Source organism: Euprymna scolopes, chromosome 24 (genome assembly GCF_053919585.1).
Source record: "Euprymna scolopes isolate OS-2025 chromosome 24, ASM5391958v1, whole genome shotgun sequence".
Taxonomy (NCBI): domain Eukaryota; kingdom Metazoa; phylum Mollusca; class Cephalopoda; order Sepiida; family Sepiolidae; genus Euprymna; species Euprymna scolopes.
Genome location: NC_136505.1, coordinates 71,023,545 through 71,046,897, shown reverse-complemented (window position 1 = coordinate 71,046,897; position 23,353 = coordinate 71,023,545). Strand labels below are relative to the sequence as shown.

General features: G+C 31.3%; 1 protein-coding gene across 2 annotated transcripts in view; it reads left to right on the top strand.

The window, feature by feature from the left end:
• Positions 1-23,353, top strand: part of LOC145246763 (matrix metalloproteinase-14-like) — an 819,041-nt gene that overhangs the window by 629,984 nt on the left and 165,704 nt on the right. For both annotated transcript variants that reach the window (XM_080108536.1, XM_080108535.1), the window contains one exon: positions 17,302-17,409. In XM_080108536.1, the coding sequence (XP_079964662.1) occupies positions 17,302-17,409 (108 nt within the window). The remainder of the gene's footprint in view (positions 1-17,301; positions 17,410-23,353) is intronic.

Sequence of the window (23,353 nt, the reverse complement as noted above, 5' to 3'; positions counted from 1 at the left end):
TTTAAAAAGCCAACCTCTTTCCGAAGTAATTATATTTTGTATAAAAATGGAAGAGAGTTATGTGAAATATTGTTTTATTTGATATAATCGATTTTATTTATTTACATTTGTAACTTTAACCAGAACCACAATGAATGTAAAACTATCGCATCTCATAATATATTCCTATGGTATTGAATAGAATTTAACCTTTTACAATGCACCAATTAAGAAGTTGTAATTTTTTATTGCATTTTCAACCCAACTAAGCATTGTGTCACTTTCATGTAAGGGGCTACTATCTAGCATATCATTTTCAGTGGTACTATTCAGCGCGTTCAGCAGCACGATGTATGTTTACATTACACTTGCACTTCAACAAATAAATATGGTCAGGGAAGCAGAAATCTGGTAGACAATGCCAAAATCTAGCAGTCCTTGTGAAAAAAACTTTCTCACATCTGGGGTTTTGTACTGCGTACTGATGAAATTTTGCTGCTTGAGTGTATCGGGGTCATTTAGTCCGAGGGGGTTCAAAGGCTTGTAAAATAATTGTAAAATAGGCAGAGAGATGCAACATTTCGTCGATGGGATAGCGGTTGAAGCTTAGCTGATAGTTTGTGATCTCTTAGGTTGGCGACTCTGCTGTCGACTCTGTCTAAGTTGGGGAGACTAGTAGCAAATACAGTAGCGTAAATCAAGCGACAATACTCCACACATAGGCGAATGGTGACTATGAAGAGGTACAGGATGCACTCAGACGTAAGTAACTTTCTAACACGATATAGAACCCCCTTCCTTGCAGCAGATTTGGTAATGCTCTCAATGTATCTGTTCCAACCACAGTTCCGCGTGAAAATTAAGGCTAGCAGTTTGACCGAAGTATTTTCAAGTAATATAACATGAGACATTGTTATTAATGGTTGAACAGGTTTCTTGTATTTATTAAAGGAAATAAGCGTAGTCTTTGCAGCAATGTATGCGATTATCCATTTTTTCAACATTTATCTAGAGACTATAAGTCTTCTCTTGGTTTTCCACCATTGCCGTGGATGTGTACATTAGATTTCCTCTCATATCTGTTATAGAACGTGGTGTGATAATCAAATATTCCTATCTCGGTGCATTTTTTCAGGTAGCTCATTAATGAATATCAAGAATAATGCAGAATGAAAAATCGACCCTTGAAGTACACCCGCAAATATATCATATTGTTTGGATGTACGACCATCGAGGACAACCAGGATTCTTATCACATTTAAGAAAATTAATTATGTTTGATACTCGTCCACTAATACCATTGGATTTGATTACATGAGAAAAACAACGTTCCATATCCTATCAAATGCTTTAAATATATCGAGAGTAACTGAATAAACTTTTCCTGCATTATCCAGTGCATTGTACATTTGTTCGGATATTACAGTAAGGATGTCTGGAGTAGAACGGACGTTCCTAAACTCATACTGTTCATCGGACAGAAGTTTATCAGCTGTGAGGTGGTGGACTAGAGTTTGATTAATTATGGACTCAAATATTTTAACGGAAAGAGGGAGAAGGCTAATGCGGCGACAAATTAATGGGGCAGTTCTCTTGCCAGAAATTTTGTAAACTGGTACCAAAGAATCAGTTTTCTAGCAGTCAGAAAAGCAAGATAGAAGCTAATTGATTCGAATTCAATTCTGACTAATAGAAGTTCTGTAAAACTATCTCGGTTAGGTGTACTGTACGTCACTGTGACTCAATCACCTTCTATCTGTATCACATGAGTTAAGTAAAAATAAAAACAGTCATCGTCTAATGGTAACAATTAGATCAATGATAGATTTGCAAATTTGATGATTCTATTGCAAACACGAGTTTCTAAATTTAAGCAAAAACAACAAAAAACCTGTAATGCTTAACATTAAAATAAGCTAATAATTTATCCTGCCGATTCAGTATATAACTTATGAATAAAACGTTTGATTCGAAATATTATATGTTAAACTTGTCAAACATAAAAACAACTTTATACTTTAGTGAAATTTCGTAGTACAGAAAGAGAAATATAGATATGGCACGTAAGCTACACAAAGACGTCCGTAGTTTATTCCCTCATTAAATGTCACCCTCACTGTGTAGAGTAATTTTCCGATGATTGTTATGTACAGTAGAACCCCGGGATACGATTGTCTTAGGTTAAAATATGGAATATGATGTTTTCCCGTATTATCCCCGTATTACGGTGTTATTTATAATGTTATTTAGTTATATACATGTGTATTATATATACTGTATTTTGTTACTAGTTTTTAATGCCGTATCGCAAGATTTTACTATATAACAAAAGTTTACTCAAGGTAATCGAATTCATTTGATTATAATATAAGCTCGATCTAGGGTGTTTCTTAGCAAATGACGGAACCCATTTCGATAAAAAAAATGTACGTGTCGACCTATCCTTAACACCATATTCTATAATATAACTCACCTGTCTGTTTAAATATATGTATGCATGCATGTTTCTATGTTAGCCAAAAAATTTGGACAGAGGAAACGGATCTCCACGAGATCGGTATCGTTTTATAGTTTGACTCTAAAAAATTCCCAAAAGCATCAATTATTTCATCCTCAATTAGGCATTTTCTACAGGAAGGGGTCGCTTTTTTGTCGATATTTTAGAAAGTCATCCCCTCTTTTCGATTGCCTAGCCTTAAATTAATTCTTCGCAACATCCGATTTTGCAATAGACGGAACGGCAACGTCGGCACGTTTATTTTCACGCTCCTTTCCTCCTGCGCGGTACAGGTTCGAGCCGGCCTGCCTACTACCACTTTTCTTTTATTAAAACTTTTTTTGCTAAACACACGCTCCCAAACACCAGGGCAATGCCGGGCACCCAGGCTGGTTTTTGTTTACAAATTTGTTTTGCTGCACTTATATATCAGTTTAAAGTGGGCCACTTAATTGATACTATATTCTTAAAACAGTTGCTTTTATAATTTATACTTTATATTTTCTTGATTATATTTAGATTTATTCAACGAAGAAAGTAGGAGATAGGCGTTTCTTTTACTTTAACGAAATTTAATATTTTTTAACGTTTTAATGAATTTTATTGGGATTTATAAAGTTTGGATTTTTACTTTCTTCTCTTTCGGAGTTTAAATATTATTTTTTTTTACATTTTTATCTCTTATTTGTAGTATTATCTTTATTATATGCATTCCGTATCAGTTGCTTTTTATCTTCATTTCTACATTTTCTTTTTTTACTTTTACTTTTTTTCTTTCTATTATCTGTTTTTCTTTAATGGTCAGCATTTTTTTTAGTGATCGGAATTTTTGTTTATTATTAGTACCCCTATTATAGACTTCATTTCTTTTTATTTTCCTATTAACATCTTCCTCTATATTATACTAGCGGGGGGTACCCGGCGTTGCCCGGATATTTGGAGGTGTGTGTGTATGTTAAAAAAAACTTAGTAGGATTGATCGCGAAACCTTGACGCGGAGGTGGAAACAAAAGCCAACCACTTAACCATCTCGGCCACGAGTGAGAGAAATTAGTTGTCGTGTAAAGTTAAGGCATATAAAGTGAGTCTAAGAGGTTTGATTGACAGGTTCGTGAAGTCATCGCAGGGGCGTTACGATGACGTGGCAGTATTTTAGTTACTGCGGGTCAGCTTTTTGGGGGTTGTTTACTTTGTTCCAATGCGGGCCACTTTTCGCTTCCCCAAGATGGTGGTTGGGGGAAACCAGCTCCCCATTTAAAAGGGAATGTTCAAATAGAATAGCAATTGTCTGATATAAGGAAAACTCTACATAGATCCAACGCTGATTGCTTTCTGGATGTTTCGACGTGAAAGCCGAGAACACAACGTTCCGATGTATTTTACCTTTATTTATACCTAAAAGTCGAACAAACAGGCAACACGGTGAAATAGCGCGATTTTTATAAAAGTCGAAAAAAATAAATCTAGACGTGCGTTCGCAAATCCTCAATATTATGATTTAGACGGTATATAAAAAGTTTTAAGACATAGTAACCCCCTTGAGAATCGCAGCGAAAAAGCCTTTGCGAGACATACATCAAATGTGCACACACATTTTGCATATAGATATAGATTTTATTGTATTTTATATTTTTCAATGCCCTTATTCTTGTAATTTTAACCTTTTAAAATAGCACATAATATGATTGGCATTTTCCATTCAAAAGTTATTAAGGTAACGTTAATTTTTAATCTGTATAATGCAGACCCTTCTAATCTAAATTACAATCATGGCGACAAACAAACTTTACATTCAGGTGGGCATATGCACTTAGACGCACGGATGGGTATTAAATAAGCGCAAGAAAATTAAATGAACACACAGATTTTGAACAGAAAAATAACCACTGATATGTGAATATGATCGCAGAATCTAAACAATATAGCATCATATCAAGAAAGCATATTTTCTTGTAAATAATGAATGATAAAAATGCATTTAATTTAAATGAAATAGACGACACATTATTTGAACCTTATATTGAAAGAAAGTACAAAAGATTTATCTATGGGGAGTATTTTTGTATTAGATGGTTAACAATACAAAAAGTCTAACAGGAATTTCACCTATCCGCCCAGTAATTTACCTCAGTATTAAAACCCCTAGAAAACAAGTTGTAGAAATCTATGTAGTTACAATAAAATGTTATATCAATAGTATAATTAAAACATCTAAATACACGAATACGACTCTTCTAGTATACACAATTTTTGCATTCAAAAGCAGCTCACATTTATTAGTTATTTGACATGATAAACCTTAGCTGCTAACAACGTAAAATATTCTGAAAGGGTGGCGTAAGATAAAATAGAGAATGTGTGTTCGCAAATGTGACTGCAGTCGTTATTGATTTTACTTAAGTAGATATTGAAAAGTAGAGGAAATAATTTAATCCAAAGAAGCGAACGAGTCACAGGTGTGATCAGCCGAGGTATTCATTTAGATTGACTTGCAATCATGTGTGGCTTTAAGATTGAAACTCGAGACATGAGCGAAGTATTATTAGATATATTCAAAGCCTAGAAATCTACTAGATTAAAGAATAATCAATTTCCCCACAATTTAGTATATAAATATATTTCTTAACGTAAATAAAAGTTAAAATAACAGCAAGGTATAAACATAAACACACTTAGACAAATGCACAAACACCCACCCACACACACACACACACACACACACACATATATATATATATATATATATAGAGAGAGAGAGAGAGAGACAGACAGACAGACAGACAGACAGAAAGAGATAGATAGATATATGTGTGTGGACACAAGGTGTGTATATATATATATATATATATGTATATTTATGCATATCGTATGTACATCTCTCTCTTTCTCTCGCTCTCTCTCTTTCTCTCTCTCTCTATAGATATATATATCCATATATTCTACGCATATAGATTAGTATATACACAAATAAACAAATAATCTGTAAAATACTTAACTGATCATTATTTATTCGTGAACACTCGACCCGCTCACCCATTCGCTCAACAAGAACAGCACACCCACCCATACCACACACACTACCATCGAAATTCACATATCCATATCCATTTCCCATTTGAACTTGAAATCAAGAGGTAAACCCTTTTAAAGAATACTAAAATACAATTCCACCCCCACCAAAAAAATCCATTAAACCCCTGTATGCTCACCCAATTTTAACCCTCCCCCTCTCTCTTTACCCTTTCTACTTGACCCCACTCTCCTCTTCTAAAAAAGCTTCCCTCACCCACTATCAACAAGAAAGCGAACTATCTTTCCCTCGGAACTCACTCCTGAAGGAAATCGTCCAACGCACCGTTCTGAATATAATCTCCCGGATTATTTTGCTATTTTGCTACCTACACTATTGATTTCGAGATACATTCCATACATAACTCAATGCTCAAATTCTATTACTCACGGGGATAATTACAATGGAATGGTATATCCACCCAACATCGGATACACTTTGTCAACACCGAGAAAGCGTTTGGACTACATCAACCAACACACACTCAACACAAGAAAGAATAATGCTGGCCCGTATACTTCTCGAAAAATCAATAGGGAGCAATACCCTTCCGATATATGGGAATATTACTTTCTCACCTGGACCTATTTTCTGCCCACCTGGATTTATAACCCCGAAGGAAATTGTACTCCTTCCGATAATGGATTGGCCAGGTTGTATCAACTTCCTTTTTCGTAAAATGTTTTCCATATAATTATCCACAAACACCCAAAAACTATTTTCAATAATTGTGCTGAAAAGTAAAATAGCGTCCACTCGCAGTTTAACATTTTGCTAACCGCATTTCATTTCCTCTGAAAATATGAACCATTATTGAAAATCCATGGATTAAAGAACTTAACATACCCTTCTATATATTCCTTTGGTCAAACAATAAATTCTTTATAATTCTTAATACAATAAATACATTCCTGAACCAGTCTATATCTTTCTTGCCAACACAGAAGAAAGACCTCTTTCTATCATTGATGTTCTTTTAAGATAAAAATGGTTTCTTTGCACACCGTTTGGAGGAAAATCCCATTTCTTTCATTCGTCTTGGTATTGTATATCTGGAAGGAGAATTTCCAGCCCCTATTTCTAATTCTTTGCTATGTTCCGCATAACTTTTTCTTTCGATCCTTCAAAACAGATTATTAAAGCCTGTGGTCGTCATTCAAAGTGGATGCTCTAGGGCAACCAAATCAAGATTTCCCTTTGACTGAACGTTCGACTTCGAACCTTTGACCAATTTGCTTTACTACAGAAAGAGATGTTTTCACATTTTCTTTTCTTAAAATAACAAAAATCTGGTTGTAAGTCATGTTGGACGGCCTTCATTCTACAATTCGTTTTTTTATATCCTTGCCAAAATTGGGTCTTACCATTTTTAGTATTATTTTTTCCACTTATTATTATATGCTATAATGATTTGCAAAATAGTAATTTTCAGTTAAAATAAACAAGAATTTATGGAAAAATATGGAAAAATCGATTTCTTCCTTCTTTCACCCTTGCCCCATTTTTTTTGCTCATGAGTGTATACACACACATACCCCCCCACACACATATATATATATATATATATATATATATATATATATATATATATATATATGAGAGAGAGAGAGACTGGACAGGAGGAAATCATTTTGTGTTAAACACATATTTACAATGTAGACACCTTGATTTCGGAACATTTTGAACATAATATACCGATGGATGAAATTCTGTTTCGGATTATAGTCATGCAAAACAATGGCAGCGAGGATACGTACGAACGAGTGTCTTACTTTGAAATCTTCTGATCTCAGTGTTATGTTTCGCGACGTCACATTTTTTAGAGATAAATTGCTCTTACACCGGTTTCCCTAAACTATTATCTCGCTTTGAGGTTATACACCATTTTTTTTACTTCTTGTTCATGTTTTATTTCCATTACCTATCAGTTAATGAATACCTGCTTAACTTAAATTTAGGAAGTTTTCTGGGTTCATTTTCACCAGTTTACTTTCCCTTCCTTTTCATCTTTCGGCAACGAGATCCAAAATGACACACTGTTCTGTAGCGCGATATTTGACCTCAATTTCTTGTCATTTTAACACACCTGACGTCCCTAAGCTCGCTCTGCGTTTCGCCCTAACTTATTATGTGTATATTATTTCCTCACTCATTAATAGAAATCTATTGTTTTATCTCTTGCTTGCGTTTATAGTTTCTCTCCTATGTCTACCTCAGAACTTTTTTCTCATTTACTGCTAGATAAGTTTATACGCCTTCCTGTAGTTCTCATGCCGTACAGTTCTGTAACTCGTTGAAGCAGCATTACTTCTAATTCAAAATATTTTATCAGTATGTCCAGACACGTTTACAATTCCCTTTATTAACAATATCTTTCTGGCATGGTCGTTGCAGGATTTCTCTTATCAATCTTTTCTCACCTTGATTCGTAGCATGTGCTTTTTTCTATCTCTCTTTAATGCGTATATTTTTTCGCTCCAGTCACAGTGAAACTCACTATCTGTATTTTATATTTATTCTGCATTTTTTACCTGACTCCAGACGAGAAATAAAATAATTTTAAGTTTATCGAACGTGTTTGTTTTTTCTCCTGGAGTTCAAGTTTATTTTGGCTGTCCAAAGCATGCTGCTGAATAGCACTTGTCGAGGGCAGCACATGCATATATATATATATATATATATATATATATATATATATATATATATATATATTTGACTTATACATATATATATATGTATATATACATACTTAAAGATAGAAAGAGGTATATAGATAGATATCTATGCATATATGCACATAAACACACATAGTGTGTAAGTGTGTGTCTGTGTGTATAAAATGCACTTTTCATGTGGGTGTGCTTGTCTGAGTTCGTTCGTCCCCTATAAATTCTTAGAACTTTTTTCCGATGCTAATGAAATTCAACAAAAATGTACGCTATGTGTATGAGATTGTCCTTAAATAAATTTTGTAAAGAAATGGTTGGGATAAGTTAAAAAAAAATGATAATCGAACAATCCGATTTAAGAAAGAACACTTTAGATTACAATTAAATCATTTGAAAGTTTGTAACATCTGTTGATTCTGAGTCAGTCCCGAGGCACACTGGGTATCCCCGGTAGTGTATATAACGCAATACATCGAATGGGCGTATTTGCGTATGTAAATAATTATTATTATATTTTAAGTTCTCACTTTCAAATAATGATACATTCTTTACGAATGCGCATTTATTTTGATTTTAGCCTCAATCTGTGCACTTATGAAGATCAATTGTTTCCTTTCTGGTCACATTTAAATTGAGGAGCATTAAGAGAAATACATTGCCGGCTGACTTCTTAAGGATATATCAAAACGCATCCCCACGCCCACCCTCGCACGTTTGCACCGCTTATACCCCCTCGGTCTATTCATTCAACCGTTCATTTACAGTCTCCTTGCACTTGCCTATGTGGTTCTCGTGATCGACTGTTCACTACTTCTGACCCCAACCGCTGTGACTCACCCCACGTCCCACTACTAAAAGGTCAGGAAGAATACGGCATTCTTAGTACGTGCCGTCCAGAACAATAGTACTCCATCAATCGAATGTCAGACAACGCCGGCCAAATAATCGTCGGATATTTCAGTGTACGTGATCAAGTCTGCCACTTCAAGATAGTATCTGTACAAGTGCAAGGGCCTAGGTCATTTTTTTCTGGGCAGGAAAAAGACGAGCAGGCATTTGCAATTTTCTTTTCCTCTTATTTAAATTTGACGTACATAGGCGCGAATACTTAATCTCATGAATACGTTACGAAACATTGTTTTCAGCATAAAAGGTTCAATATATTTTCTCTATATTATGAGGTATGAGACGTTCATATGTTACTATGCGAACCTTGTTCTGTAATTATATGCACTATATCTATATAATTTAAAACTTCGCGTCTATGTAGGTCGAATTTAAATAAAAGGATACGAAAATTGTAAATGCCTGCTCGTGTGTTAAAATCTTTATTACGTTAGATCCATTTGGCGATATAAGACATATTATTACACGATCATATACATCGACTGTTTTAATATATTGATATCGTTTTCCCCACTCTGTCCCCCCAAATAAGCAAACAATTAGAGCGAACACAAACACGCATATATATATATATATATATATATATATATATATATATATATATATATACTCCTATGAATTTGTTTTTAAAGCTTGTGTATTAAAATCCCTCTCTCTCTATTTATTTAAAAGGAAAATACAATTTTGTGATGTATGAGGCGTGGAATTGCATTCACTAGCAGAAGATCTAGCTAATTTGCGTATTCTTTTAAACATTCATTTTAATTAATTCCCTATTAGTTTCTTCGGTTTTCTCATGGGATGGCCATATTTAGCTAACTAGTGCGTGTAATTATATAAATGCAGGTGTTCTACATGATTTATACTAGCATAATATTTGCGTCAAAAATTGATAGTAAACACGCAATTGTTTCCATATAATTTGATGTATACGTACATATTTTTGTTTAACAAATTTTGGCTAACAAACTCCGCCTAGAATTTTTGGTCTACAGACATAAAACTTCATATATAAAGTATTTGAATCCTTGCAAAGCATTATATTTGTGTTTTAGTCCGGATTAATCGGTGCAAAATGTGAAAATGACAAAAAAAAAAAAACGAAATTGGCGAGGTGATGGTGGAACGCCGCCATTACGAGCGAATAACGTAGTATCTATTGGTTCATGTTTTAAGTTTAAATATATATTCATGACCCAGTCATTGACCGCAGAGGCAAAAATAAGTCGCAAGCTGAAGGTTTTGGTTTCGATTCTCGGTGGTGGCGCTGGAGTCTTTCTTTTTTTTAAACTTAAAATCATTACTATATACTGCGTCCAATATAATCTATAATATACATCTCACCTGTTTGTTTAACTATGTGTATATATGTATGTATGTTTGTCTGCCGAAAACTTCCGATTAGCGACGTTTTTCACAAGGTCGGTATCGTTGTGAAGCCGACCCTTCGGACGACAAATACGGAAAAATTGGCTAAGAATATTAATCTCTTCACCCTCAACTCTGCGTTTTTCGCCGATGTTTTCGAAAGCCATCCTTTCTTTTCGATTGACTAGCTTAAATTTAAACCTACATTACTTCCAGTTTGGCGATGGGCGAAACAGCAAATACGTAACTTTTTCTTTCATGTTCTTTTTTTCCTTCGCGGTGCGGGTTCGAGCGTGCCTTCCTACTACCACTTATTTTTGGCTCAACACACACCTCCAAACACCCGGTCAACGCCGGGCTGAACTGCTGAAATGCTAGTGTATATATATATATATATATATATATATATATATATATATATATATATATATATATACACACGCAGGAAACAATTTGAAACAATCTATGTCAGATTGATACAAATAGAACATATTTCGAAAGCAATTATTTTGCATTCTGTTTGAAAACACCTATTATTTGCTAGATTTAAGAAGACTTTATGCAAAATAATGCCAGTTTAATAATCTTCATGATTTTGCATATAAATCTGTATATCAATAAGTGTGTCGCCTGGACAGTTATTATGGTAATCATCCCTTAAAAAGAATATGGAATATTCCAAAATGGCTAAAAAAAAAAAAAATAGTGTCGCTGTTAAGATAAAATCAAGCCACATTTTGATTTGATGAGGAAAACCCTGACTGCATACTGATTGGATAAAGGAAATCTTGATTTGAATATTTTGTAAAAAAATTTCCGCCGCCTATATAGAACATATGTTTTTTTCTTTAATTTAGTATTGCTTTAACCATATGTGATATTCATTTTCATTATACTCGAATACTTGTGACAGTCGCCATAATGTTGGAAAGAAAGCAAAAATTTACCTCAACTCTTTTTATACGACAATATTCAACGATCACGTGAGAGAAGTGACCACAAAATAGGTATCGAATATAGTAACACATTATGGGTGAAAACCGATCCGATAATAATTAAACAAAGACACTTTCAATTTTTGTGTTTTAATCTGAACAAAAAATAAAAATGCTGTGTGTTGAATTTTAATTGAACTAATTTTATTTATTTTTCAATCATTTTTTTTAGCTTTAAACGTTTGAAAAATAATTAGCCAACACTTTGTTTTAAATTCGTTATTTGTTTGATTTTATCTTTGGAATTTTCACGGATGCCGCTAGTTTATAGTATTGTGCTTATAAATCCAATACTGATACACACAGTTTCATCGAAACTGTAGTATAGATAGTAAAGTAAATATTAATAATTATATTCGGGAAGTATTCCAGTCAATTTAATATAAATAAAATATATAGATTTATCCAATTTGTAAAATATTAACTTACCAAAAGCATGGACGCTCATATATATTTTGTTTTGTATTCAAGTATGAAGGGGGGGATTCTAGTAATGTATTATATAACAATTTAACAGACATCCACTGATTAAATCAAATAAGTTTACCACTGCATATTCAACTGTATCGACAGAACCCTAATAATAAATGGGTAGACTGTTTGAATTATGTATATCATATGCACATTATGGTCTGAAATAGAATAATTTTATTAGTTAAAATGAAGATATTTCCTGTTAAACATTATGATGAATTGAGAAAACAATAAAAAAGCTCGCTGTGAAAAGTCTCAAATATTAATGTATTATCAAGTGATGCTTACTATACATATGTAATTTTACATATGTCTCTCCCTCCGTCTCTCTCTCTTTCACTCTCTCTCTCTCTCTATATATATATATATATATATATATATATATATATATGATTGCAACGTCTTGTCAGACGAGTGCCACTCCCTCAGACATTTAAAATCCATGAGCCCAAATGCCTGAGGGAGTATCTATACAAAGATGATGCTACAGAATTTAGCTTTGTACGACAGCTAAGTCTCTCTCGGTTCAATATGTTGAGATCCAGCAACAAGCAAGAACAAGATATCCAGAAACAAATTAAACTGCAGAACAGCTTAATGCGGGTACTGGTCTACCGCCTTATGGTTTTTTAAATCAGAGAGTTGCTTCTAGAAAGGTTGCCTTCACCACCGCTTACGCGAGCCCTCTCCACCCCAAATATATATATATATATATATATATATATATATATATATATATATATATATATATATATATATACACATATATATATACAAATATATATGTGTATATATATGCACATATATATATACAAATATATATATATGTGTATATATATACATATATATATATACAAATATATATGTGTATATATATGTATATACATATACATATATATACACACATATGTATATATATATATATATATATATATATATATATATGTACATATATTGGAAGTAAATATACGAACCCTAAGATGCATTTACATCACACTCATTTTATGTTCTTAGTTGTATACTTCATCTCACATGTGTTTTGTGGAACGAAGGAAATCCACTCAATTCTCGTCAAAGAAAAATTTCTGTTCTCAAGAATGAAAGACACCGTTAGAGATTTTTATGTTTAAAAATGTAAACAATTGGTGGAAGGAAATACACATTTTAAAAGCCATACGGGTTAACATCTTACTCATATCTATTTTTAGAACCCGTTCAGAAAAAAAACGCTTTTAAAACAAAGTGCACACTGGGAGAATTCTATACAATCTCAACCAGATTTTGAGATTTAGTATTTAGTATTATTTCTATTGAAGGCAACAAATTATTTATGAATATAAAAGATCTTGTTCATAAACAACAACAACAACAACGATAATAATAATAATTATAATAATAATAATAATAATAATAATAATAATAATAATAATGATAACAATGATAATAAATAACACTTATTGAATTCAATCAGACGAAATTTTCCGTTGAAAGATATTTTCCATGAATAAATTTGAGTTGACATATGATATTTAAACATATTAATCTATGTTAAATAAACATGATCAGTATAATATTAACCGGACGTAAATAAATGTATGTTATTAAAATTTAGATCGTACATATAAAGTTTTAAATGAAATTATTAATAAACTATTTATAATTAAAATTGAAATAGAAATTAGCAGATCATAATTAAGATAAATTTTTATACCTATTTAATAACTGGTGATTTCTTGCAATGATATATACAACCGGACTTTAAACTTTGTATGTTTTTATCTAAATTAATAAACAGAGTAACCCAAAATAAACGGGGCCCCAACTCTAATTAGTCCCTGTTTCTTAGTGTTTTGTCCGAAAGAAATGAAACTATGGTCATAACTAGTTTATTATATTCAAAACATCGCATCAAAACACTAGGGTTTTTGGCCTTTTTTCCTCTGTTGACTGTAAAATGCTCAGAAAAATAATGAATGCTCTCTGTTTTTTTAGGCCACCCTGTATAATTATAAATATTTTTAAAATGTCCCCGATCAAATAATAGGTGTGTTTCCGTTCTAAAATCCGAGAAACAACGCTATATTTATTCATATTTCATATAGGGCCGCAAACGACAGTTTGTTTCGAATACGTTCCTGTTCTTATTTTTATTGAAGAAAATTGTGTTTCATTATAAATCGCATTGCGTTTTTTTTCTTTATAATGGATTAATGAAAATCTTAATCTTTTTATAAATTTTTCATTGATTATCGACAATCAGATTGTTAAATGGATATTGTTTGTTGGAAACAGTAGCATAGCGTCGCTTTTGCAGTGAAGAGGTCTCCTTAACCATGTTCCGATATAATGAATCGTTAAGTCGATATACTGTGATATTTATAAATGAATAGAGTAGAGTATGCGCAAACAATAATGGGAGTGTATCCTATTTTTCTTGACTTTATAATGGTTGCATATAATTAATCGAGGGTTTCCGAATACAGTACGTTGATAATTCGAATACAGTGTTTTGTTCCCCTTGTTTATGTCCAACCCTAGTCCTTAAATATTTCTACGAAGAAAGTGTCGAATGTAACGCGTATGATATTGCCACTGACTAATGTTTATGACGACAGGAGTAAGAACTATTAAAAACGACTATTTTTGCTTCACATTTTTCTATATAATCACCATGATAAGTATACTTTTGTCAATATCTTAATTATGGTAAATGTCTGGATTACGCTTTGTAACACGTCTATGTCGTCACTATGAAATTGATGACACCATCTCCTAATTGCGCTCACATTCAATGCATTTGCTACATAATCTTACAGCACTGATTGAAGAATGTTGTTTGCTTCCATATTGTCTGTATGGAGCAATACGCCATCTTTACTTTTTACGCACATCCATGGCAGAAGTTGCATTGCCAGAGTCTCACGCTGCAACATTGAGATGCAACATTCAGTCCAAGAACAAATTAGTTCAATCATAATAACAATGATATTTGCTATCATCTCTGATCCACTCGGATGGACTAAAAATAGGAGACACAATTTTTCTCTTCTCTTTTTCGATACTTTAAAAAAGTCCATATTATTATGCAATACACAACTGTTTACTGGCGAAATCTACTCACCTCAGAGTATATTTTCTTGTTATTCCGTATATATTTTCGCCATAAACTCACTTATTCTGAACTTACAAATAAAAGATATATTAACGATTTTCTTTTATTCGCTAAAGTCATAATATAATTCAGGATGATGTGAGATAACGCAATACAGATTTCTTTTTATCCAAATGCTTTTCTCCCATAAAAAATTGCGTTGTTATGCTTTGTGGTTCCTCTTTAATCGGGTTGTTAAAAATATTTTTTCCTCTTTAAAAAAGATTATAGATAAAAGGCAGTCGTTTTAGAAGGCATTCAAGCGCATGGAAATATAGGAGCTTGATATATAGATAATGATAATATTATTACCATGCGATGAGTACTGAGTAACGTAATTTCTTCCTTTGAAAAATTATAAAAGAGGATAATGTGTTTAACGGCTCTAAGGTTTTACATTTACAAGAATGGTCTTACCCTTTTAGCGATTCGTGGTTGATAGACATGCTTCCTGATAAAAAAAACATGATAATCTCTATTTTTGGTTGCCCGTTCTGTAGCACTAAAACAATCGTCGTTTTGCGTTTAATTTTATGCAGTATGAAAGATATTTGATAGTATTACACATCATAGTTTAAATTTCAGTATCGCTATGTAAGGAAGGAAGACTAGCAAATTGGTGCAGTCCGTGTTTGAAACACCCTTTAAAGTTCACCCGATTGTCCAGTCTGTTTGAAGGACTAGTGTTCTAACATAAAATTGTAATTGAGCGAAACTGTGCCTCAGTCCAACAATATATTCGCGGTGAAGACAGACATCCCTTTTCGCCCAAGTAGAAGGTTTTAGTTGGTATGCAGTATATGCATTGAAAGATTGTAACTGAAAAAATAATAGCAAGTTATTCTGCTTTCTGTAGGGCCCAGAGATCTTGACAGGTGTGGAATCGGATCTTGTTGTCCTAAATGTGTATAAGTTCGATCTATTTGTAAACTTCATTTTAAAAAAGAATATTGTGCTCTATATTTTACTTTCTTGAGTTCATATTCATAAGATGATATTAGTTTATTGTTATGTAATAATTTATAATGATTTGTTTCGACTTTGAAGGCTTTCCCTGTTTGGAGCCGCGGGGTAATTTAAAATATATGCAATTTAGAACGTTAGTTATATGCAGACTATTTTAATTTTTATTTGTGTATAAGTGCCAATTCCTGTGGTATTTCACCATTAAGGATTTCTTGTTTATTTTTTTCGTTCCTTTATCCTATGTAGAATTGCAGTGAAATTGAACAGTGCATTAAGTACGTTGTTTCAGACGGTGATATTTAGAATGTTTAATTCTCGAGGAGTTCACATGTCAGCGTGAATTAGATTAACGTTTAACTTTTCGAAATGTCACTATTTGAAATAATACACTGCTTTACATTTTTACACGACTGCTTGCTGTATAAAAGAAGTAAAATGAAGGAAACAACTAAAAGAATTTTTTTATTAAGGTTTCGTATTCCCGAAAAAAATAGTGTTATAAAATGTCTTGCGATGGACACTTTCTTCCTGTATTACAGTTATTTTTTACACATTTCCAACAGCAGTCTAGAAGTGGAGAGGGATCCTTAGATATTCCACGGCTACTGTATTCACTAATCTGTAACAGTGATTGCTTACATTTCAGAAATATTAAATACATAGTATGTGCCATTGTTAGTTTCCGTTTTTTAACGAGAACAGCATACACACTTTTATTTATAATCATTAATATCAAGAAATAATTAATATTCAGTTTTAATATTTAACAGCTGTAACAGAATAGTTTCTAAATAAACAAAACGGAGTTTTAAATATTGTACTGTATGTATGGCATAATTATAAGTATTTTAAACAATAAAAGATTTTCTTTGTTAACGCATTATTGGCTCGTAAATGTTCTGTAAATGGATGATACACCTTGCGCTGCATCAATATTGTTTTTTTTCAAATTCTTATAATAAGACATGTATTAATATTATATCATAATCCAAAGAAAGTAAATAGTATTTTTTACCGTTTACGTTAACGGCACAGCGGGTCAAAGTGAAAATTCTTTTACAAAACCATTGTACCGAATATAGTATTAGATATTTTTAATGGATGTATAAGGTAATTCAACGTAAATCATTAGAATAGGAAAAGCAAAAATAAATTTACGTTTCTGAAAATGTAGGTTTGTCTTTGACAATTAGGATGTATAATATAGTTTCCGTTTGTTCTCATAGGAAAAATGGATGATGAAACACGACGAACAATGCAGCTACCACGTTGCGGGGTGCCAGACCGTGTAAGTAATGGCAATACAGCACGAAAGAAGCGATACACCATTCAAGGTAAGCATATTTCTAATATTCCATGCTAAAAGAATAATAAAATCTATATTGAAAAGTAAGTTTATTACTTTCCGAGACAAACATCTCATTAAATCAGGGAAAATACACAATTAAATCATAACGTTAATCCTTTTTTTCAGCGATATCAATATTGCGAGAAAGTGGTTGATTTACTTTATTTAAAACATCTCTTGGAGTCCTTAGAAAATAAGTATTATATTGGTAATGTATCATATAGGATATTAAAAATATAAGTATGCATTTTTGTAGTATCGAGAACTGAGACATATCCTTAATGATGAACACCAAAAAAACCCGCTACAGCCAGTGCTAACATATGCCATGTATATTACAACGGGGTAAGAAAATCTTAAAAAAAGACAGATTTTCCATTAGATGATTACTGTTTGTGAGTACAGCTCGAAAATCAAGTGAGAGTTATTTTTTTTCATTTTGTGTTCTTTGGTTTAAACTAAGGCTTATTTTATTGCATTATTGTTACCTCCTATAGAGTAAACACAGCAACACGTCTATCTGCAATGCATTGCAATGTTAATCGTATATATGATATAAGAATAGGTGTATATGTTTTTGTTGATATTACTGGTTTCTAATTAATATACGACGAAGTGCAATTAGTTATATCTGAAATCACAAGATGCCTGTACTTTAAAACACTATAATTTCTGTTCAATTACTATGAATTCAAGAATACTCGAATAAACTAACTAATTTTATCGACCTATGATTTCCTGTCTCGCTTATACGATATTTATTGTAACGCATGTAAGCTATTCATGTCTGGAAATTTTTTTCATACTCCTTCATGGATAACTTTGGCGCACAAAAAGTAATTAAGAAACATCTGAATAAAATATTCAAATTTTTAATTAATAATACAATACGAACAAGAAAAAGAACGTCCCAAATAAAAGGGGCGAAATAAATAAAACCAAAGTCAGGGATCTCTCTCAACGCGCAGGCAAGTGTAACAAGTAAAAACCACAACATCGCTTATAAAAAAAAAAAAAATAAATAAATATATATATATATATATATATAACATATATATGAATTAATTGATAGTAATATATAGTGATATATAGCAGTACGTAATAGGAATGTACATGTAAAAAATATGCTAAGTAGAATGAGTAACGGATTAAGTATTTAGTAAAATTCTATGAACAGTGACACTAATATATAAGTATGAATGCCAATTGCCATATATACCATTTCTCTACAACTACGCTAAAATTATAGGAAAACTATTGTATTTAGTATGAAGGATAAACCAAATAAGACAAGGTTCATAATTTTTATTCTAGTCTAAAGAATGCTTCGTTTATTTCAAATACGCATTTATTATAAGTGAACGTTGGCTTCATCATAGTTTTGTGTTATTGATGATTATTTGTCTATATTTATGTACACATGTGCATGTATGTGGCTGTAATGTATATATAAGTAAGTATATACGTGTATACTTTTTATTTCTGTTTTATTTTTATATATATGAGAATATAAATATTACATGAAATTAAAATAACATTTTCATATGAATGAACAAAAAATGAAAAACAGATATGAATATAACAAATTAGAATTATGATTATTTCTAACGCCAAGTTATGTCTGCGTCCGCGAGGAAATAATATATGACAGTGATACATTGTTTTTCAATTGGCACTTGCTCTTTCTATATATAACTTCGATTCTTGTCTGTAGTCTATATATATATATATATATATATATATATATATATATATATATGTATATATTTGTGTGCACATATGTTTATATGTATATATATATAAATATATCTGTGTGTATTTTCTGTGCTTTACTATGAGATTTCATTGTGAGGTTTTGTGAAAAAGATTGTAATATGTGATTGAGATTGTCGGACTGACTTCTTCATCTTGGTTGTTATATATATATATATATATATATATATATATATATATATATATATACACCCATATATATATATACATATATATATATATACATGCATATATATACATAACTATATATAAATGTGTATATATATAAATATATATATAAATATATATATATATATATATAACAGTAAAATACGTAAATCAATTGTGGCAATTAAAATACATTCTTTTACTTCAGAAAGTAACAATTTAACATATTTTATGCTATTAATATATATATATATATATATATATATATATATATATATATATATATATATATATATATATACAATAACAGTAAAATCCGGACATGGAAGGATCTATATTTCAACCACTTTTAATCCGTCGTCAGGTGTCCAATGAAACGCTTGATAATAACCACTGACGAGATGTTGATCATCGAAACGTAAGACGAGCTGCTAAGTTATTTTTCTGATATTTATATAATTTTACTTGAAACTGTTTTTCTGATATATATAAAAAATGTTGATTTTTTATTAAGTGCATTTTAAGTAGATTATATATATATATATATATATATATATATATATATATTATTACCATAGTAATAGCATGAAGACATTTCAGTTTTATTTTATCATTTATTTAGAAAGACAAAAACGATGTATGTATCATTTGATCTTGACTGTAACATCCTAACTTTTTTTCGCGATTCTTTTGAGGAACTCGTTGATCTTTTAATCGAACTTGAGGAAATCGCGTAATTTCAACCGGCACATTTTCTTTTCCATGCGGAGATAGCGTACCCCATTTGTGGCAGACTTGAACGAGTATTGGGCTCCAATAATTCGAAATGGTATTCTTAGTTTCAGTTGTAGTGAATATTTAATTTCAACATCCAATACAGTATCAATATTAACTGAAGTTTACCAGGTATATTATCTGTTATAAGCAACTAGACTTTGAGAAAAATTGTTGCTTGGAATTTCAGATCTTTGATCATATTTGACGCTCGTCATATATAAGAGATAACACAGACGTAAATACTGTCGGAGAAAAATTGCACGGATTAATTTCAGTATTGAAAATATCAAAGAAGTGTTATGATTAATAAAATAAAATACGATGATACCTGAAAAAGGATACTAGCATTTTATTTACACAGATAACTGTTACGTAGAATTATAATTAAGGCCCAGTGCGGATGCTTGCGCTTTACGTGATCATCTAGACACATCCCAATATAAAGTATATGTTACTGTTTAAATATTAAAAACGTGCTATAAGTTCGACATGAACGTACTACAAAGTGCATTACGTTATCTCTGAAAAGAAAGCATGATGTAAGACAATTATTGATTTCTCATGTTCCTGGTGTTATCCTCATTTCAACATCCAAACAAATGGATTCCAATGTCCTCTTAAGTCACCAGATCAATAACTGTTCATTGAGTCTTCATTTGTGAGGACATCTGCTGAATATATCCGCGGGCATTGACACGCAACGTAGATAGGTCATGCAACCTATCATAAAAAGGCAGATTGCAGTGAGGTTATATGCCCGCTGTTGCTGGTTAAGGACAAAAGGTCTGTTCAACACAGTCGACTAATCACCCGTCGATGAGTATATTGGCCGCACGCCACGACAGAACGTATGTGCCCGCTGGCCTTTAAAGCAGGAACCAGCAACTGTGAACTGCACCTTAGTTTTCGGGTCTGTCGTTAAACGATTTATTATCCCGCTTTAAGACTAGCGTACGTCATGTCCGAATTCACTTTTCACATAAACATTGATCACAATTTATTGCATTACCTAATATAGTGCTAACATTTTCTATTCCTTAAGACATCTACCGTTCTCATATTAGTGCATATACGTCCATAAGTCGTGTTGCATCACGCATAGATATTCTACGTTGTAATATCTATCAGCTATCTATATCTTATCGCTATTTCGTCATCTGCCTTTCTTTATATATATATATATATATATATATTACCATTGCTCCCAGGTCCACTCTGAACAGGAGTGGTAGTACCTGTTAGGGTTCCAACTATGGGTTCCAAGTATGGGTTAAATAGAAACCTACTTGAAAACAACAAATATATTCTATTAAAAAAAATTTCTTCAAAATCTTTGGATTCGGCATTAAATAACCTGAAAAGGGATGATATGCCGTAAAACAAAAACAACCAACCAATCTACCATTACGAAATAATAACATCGATTTAGTTTACTTTATTATGCTGGAAATTCTATCAGAAAGAATACATTTGAAAATAACAAATCACTGTAAGCGTATATAAATAAAAATCAGATTGTACATACTGAAATATAATTGATAATCATTTTATTATGCTAATTTAAAATATAAGATTATGCAATAGACATATACGCATAGGAATAAAAGGGAGGTCGAAATATACATGATTATATACTTAACGTTTTAGGTTTTATAATTTTCTTTTCAGACTTTACCGACTATACGTGCATATAAATGATCATAAATAGATGATGAATCGCTTTCTTGAGAACCTATTAGATTTAGAAGAGAAATATCGGCTAGCCAGGTTATCTTAATAACGAAGAGATAAACGTGTATCTTCTGGATACATTTGACGATTTATGTTTTTTTAATGTTGCCTACGCTGCTTTAATATTTGAACGCAATAATTATAACTAAAGGAGAAACAAATACAAAAGCTATGGAAATATTCTAAGACTGATTTAACAAATTAATTACAAAGTAAATTTTAACATTTTTATAAAATATTATGAACGATATCCCATCTAATTTTGTGGTATATATTAATTTGTTCCATAATATTCTAGTAATTTTTCATTCATACATATTTAAAGAAATGGTATTTATAGCCGAAATATATATGTCTATTACAAATCAGCCGTAAATATCGAATTATATCTAAAAATCACAAACATGTTTTCAGACATTCTTATGTTAAACATTATAATTTATAATATTCGTTTTCTTTAAATAACATGTGAATATCTTGGCCATATTATCTTCATGATGCTTTGTGATATATTCGTTCAACTTGTAAAGACCGGATTTTGAGAACATGTTTTCATTATGTGTTTATGCAATATTTAAATGACAGGAAATTAAAACACACATCAGTGGGTATAAAAAAGCAAAGCACATCTGGCAGTGTGACAATAATATAATTAAAAGTAAACGACAGAAAAAAAAGAAATAAGATTATAAAGCGGTCAAAAAAGAATTTTAAACAAAAAACGTGAAATAAATAAATCCAATCTAATTTAATAAAGCAATAAATGTACAGCAGAATCAAGAAAGAATAAATCCGATATCCGCTACATAAATAAATTCAAATGATTATATATATATATATGTATGTGTGTGTGTGTGTGGGTGTGTGTGTGAGCATGTGCCGGACAGGTCTCCTATCAAATAACAACACCTCCATCCGTTTATCTGCCTACATTTAAAATTTACTCTGTTTGCATAAAACACCCCCACACACATATATGTATATGTATATATATATATATATAGATGTATGTATATGTATATGTATATGTATGTATATGTATATGTATATATATATGTATATGTATATATATGTATATGTATGTATATGTATATATATGTATATGTATATATATGTATATATATGCATATGTATATATATGTATATGTATATAGATGTATATGTATATGTATATAGATGTATATGTATATGTATATATATGCATATATATGTATATGTATATAGATGTATATATATGTATATATATGTATATGCATATGTATATATGCATATGTATATATATGTGTATATGTATATGTATATATATATATGTATATATGTATGTGTATATATATGTATGTATATATGTATATATATGTATGTATATATGTATATGTATATATATGTGTATATATATGTATATATATATGTATATGTATATGTATGTATATATGTATATGTATATATATGTGTATATGTATATGTATATATATATGTATATATGTATATGTATATATATATGT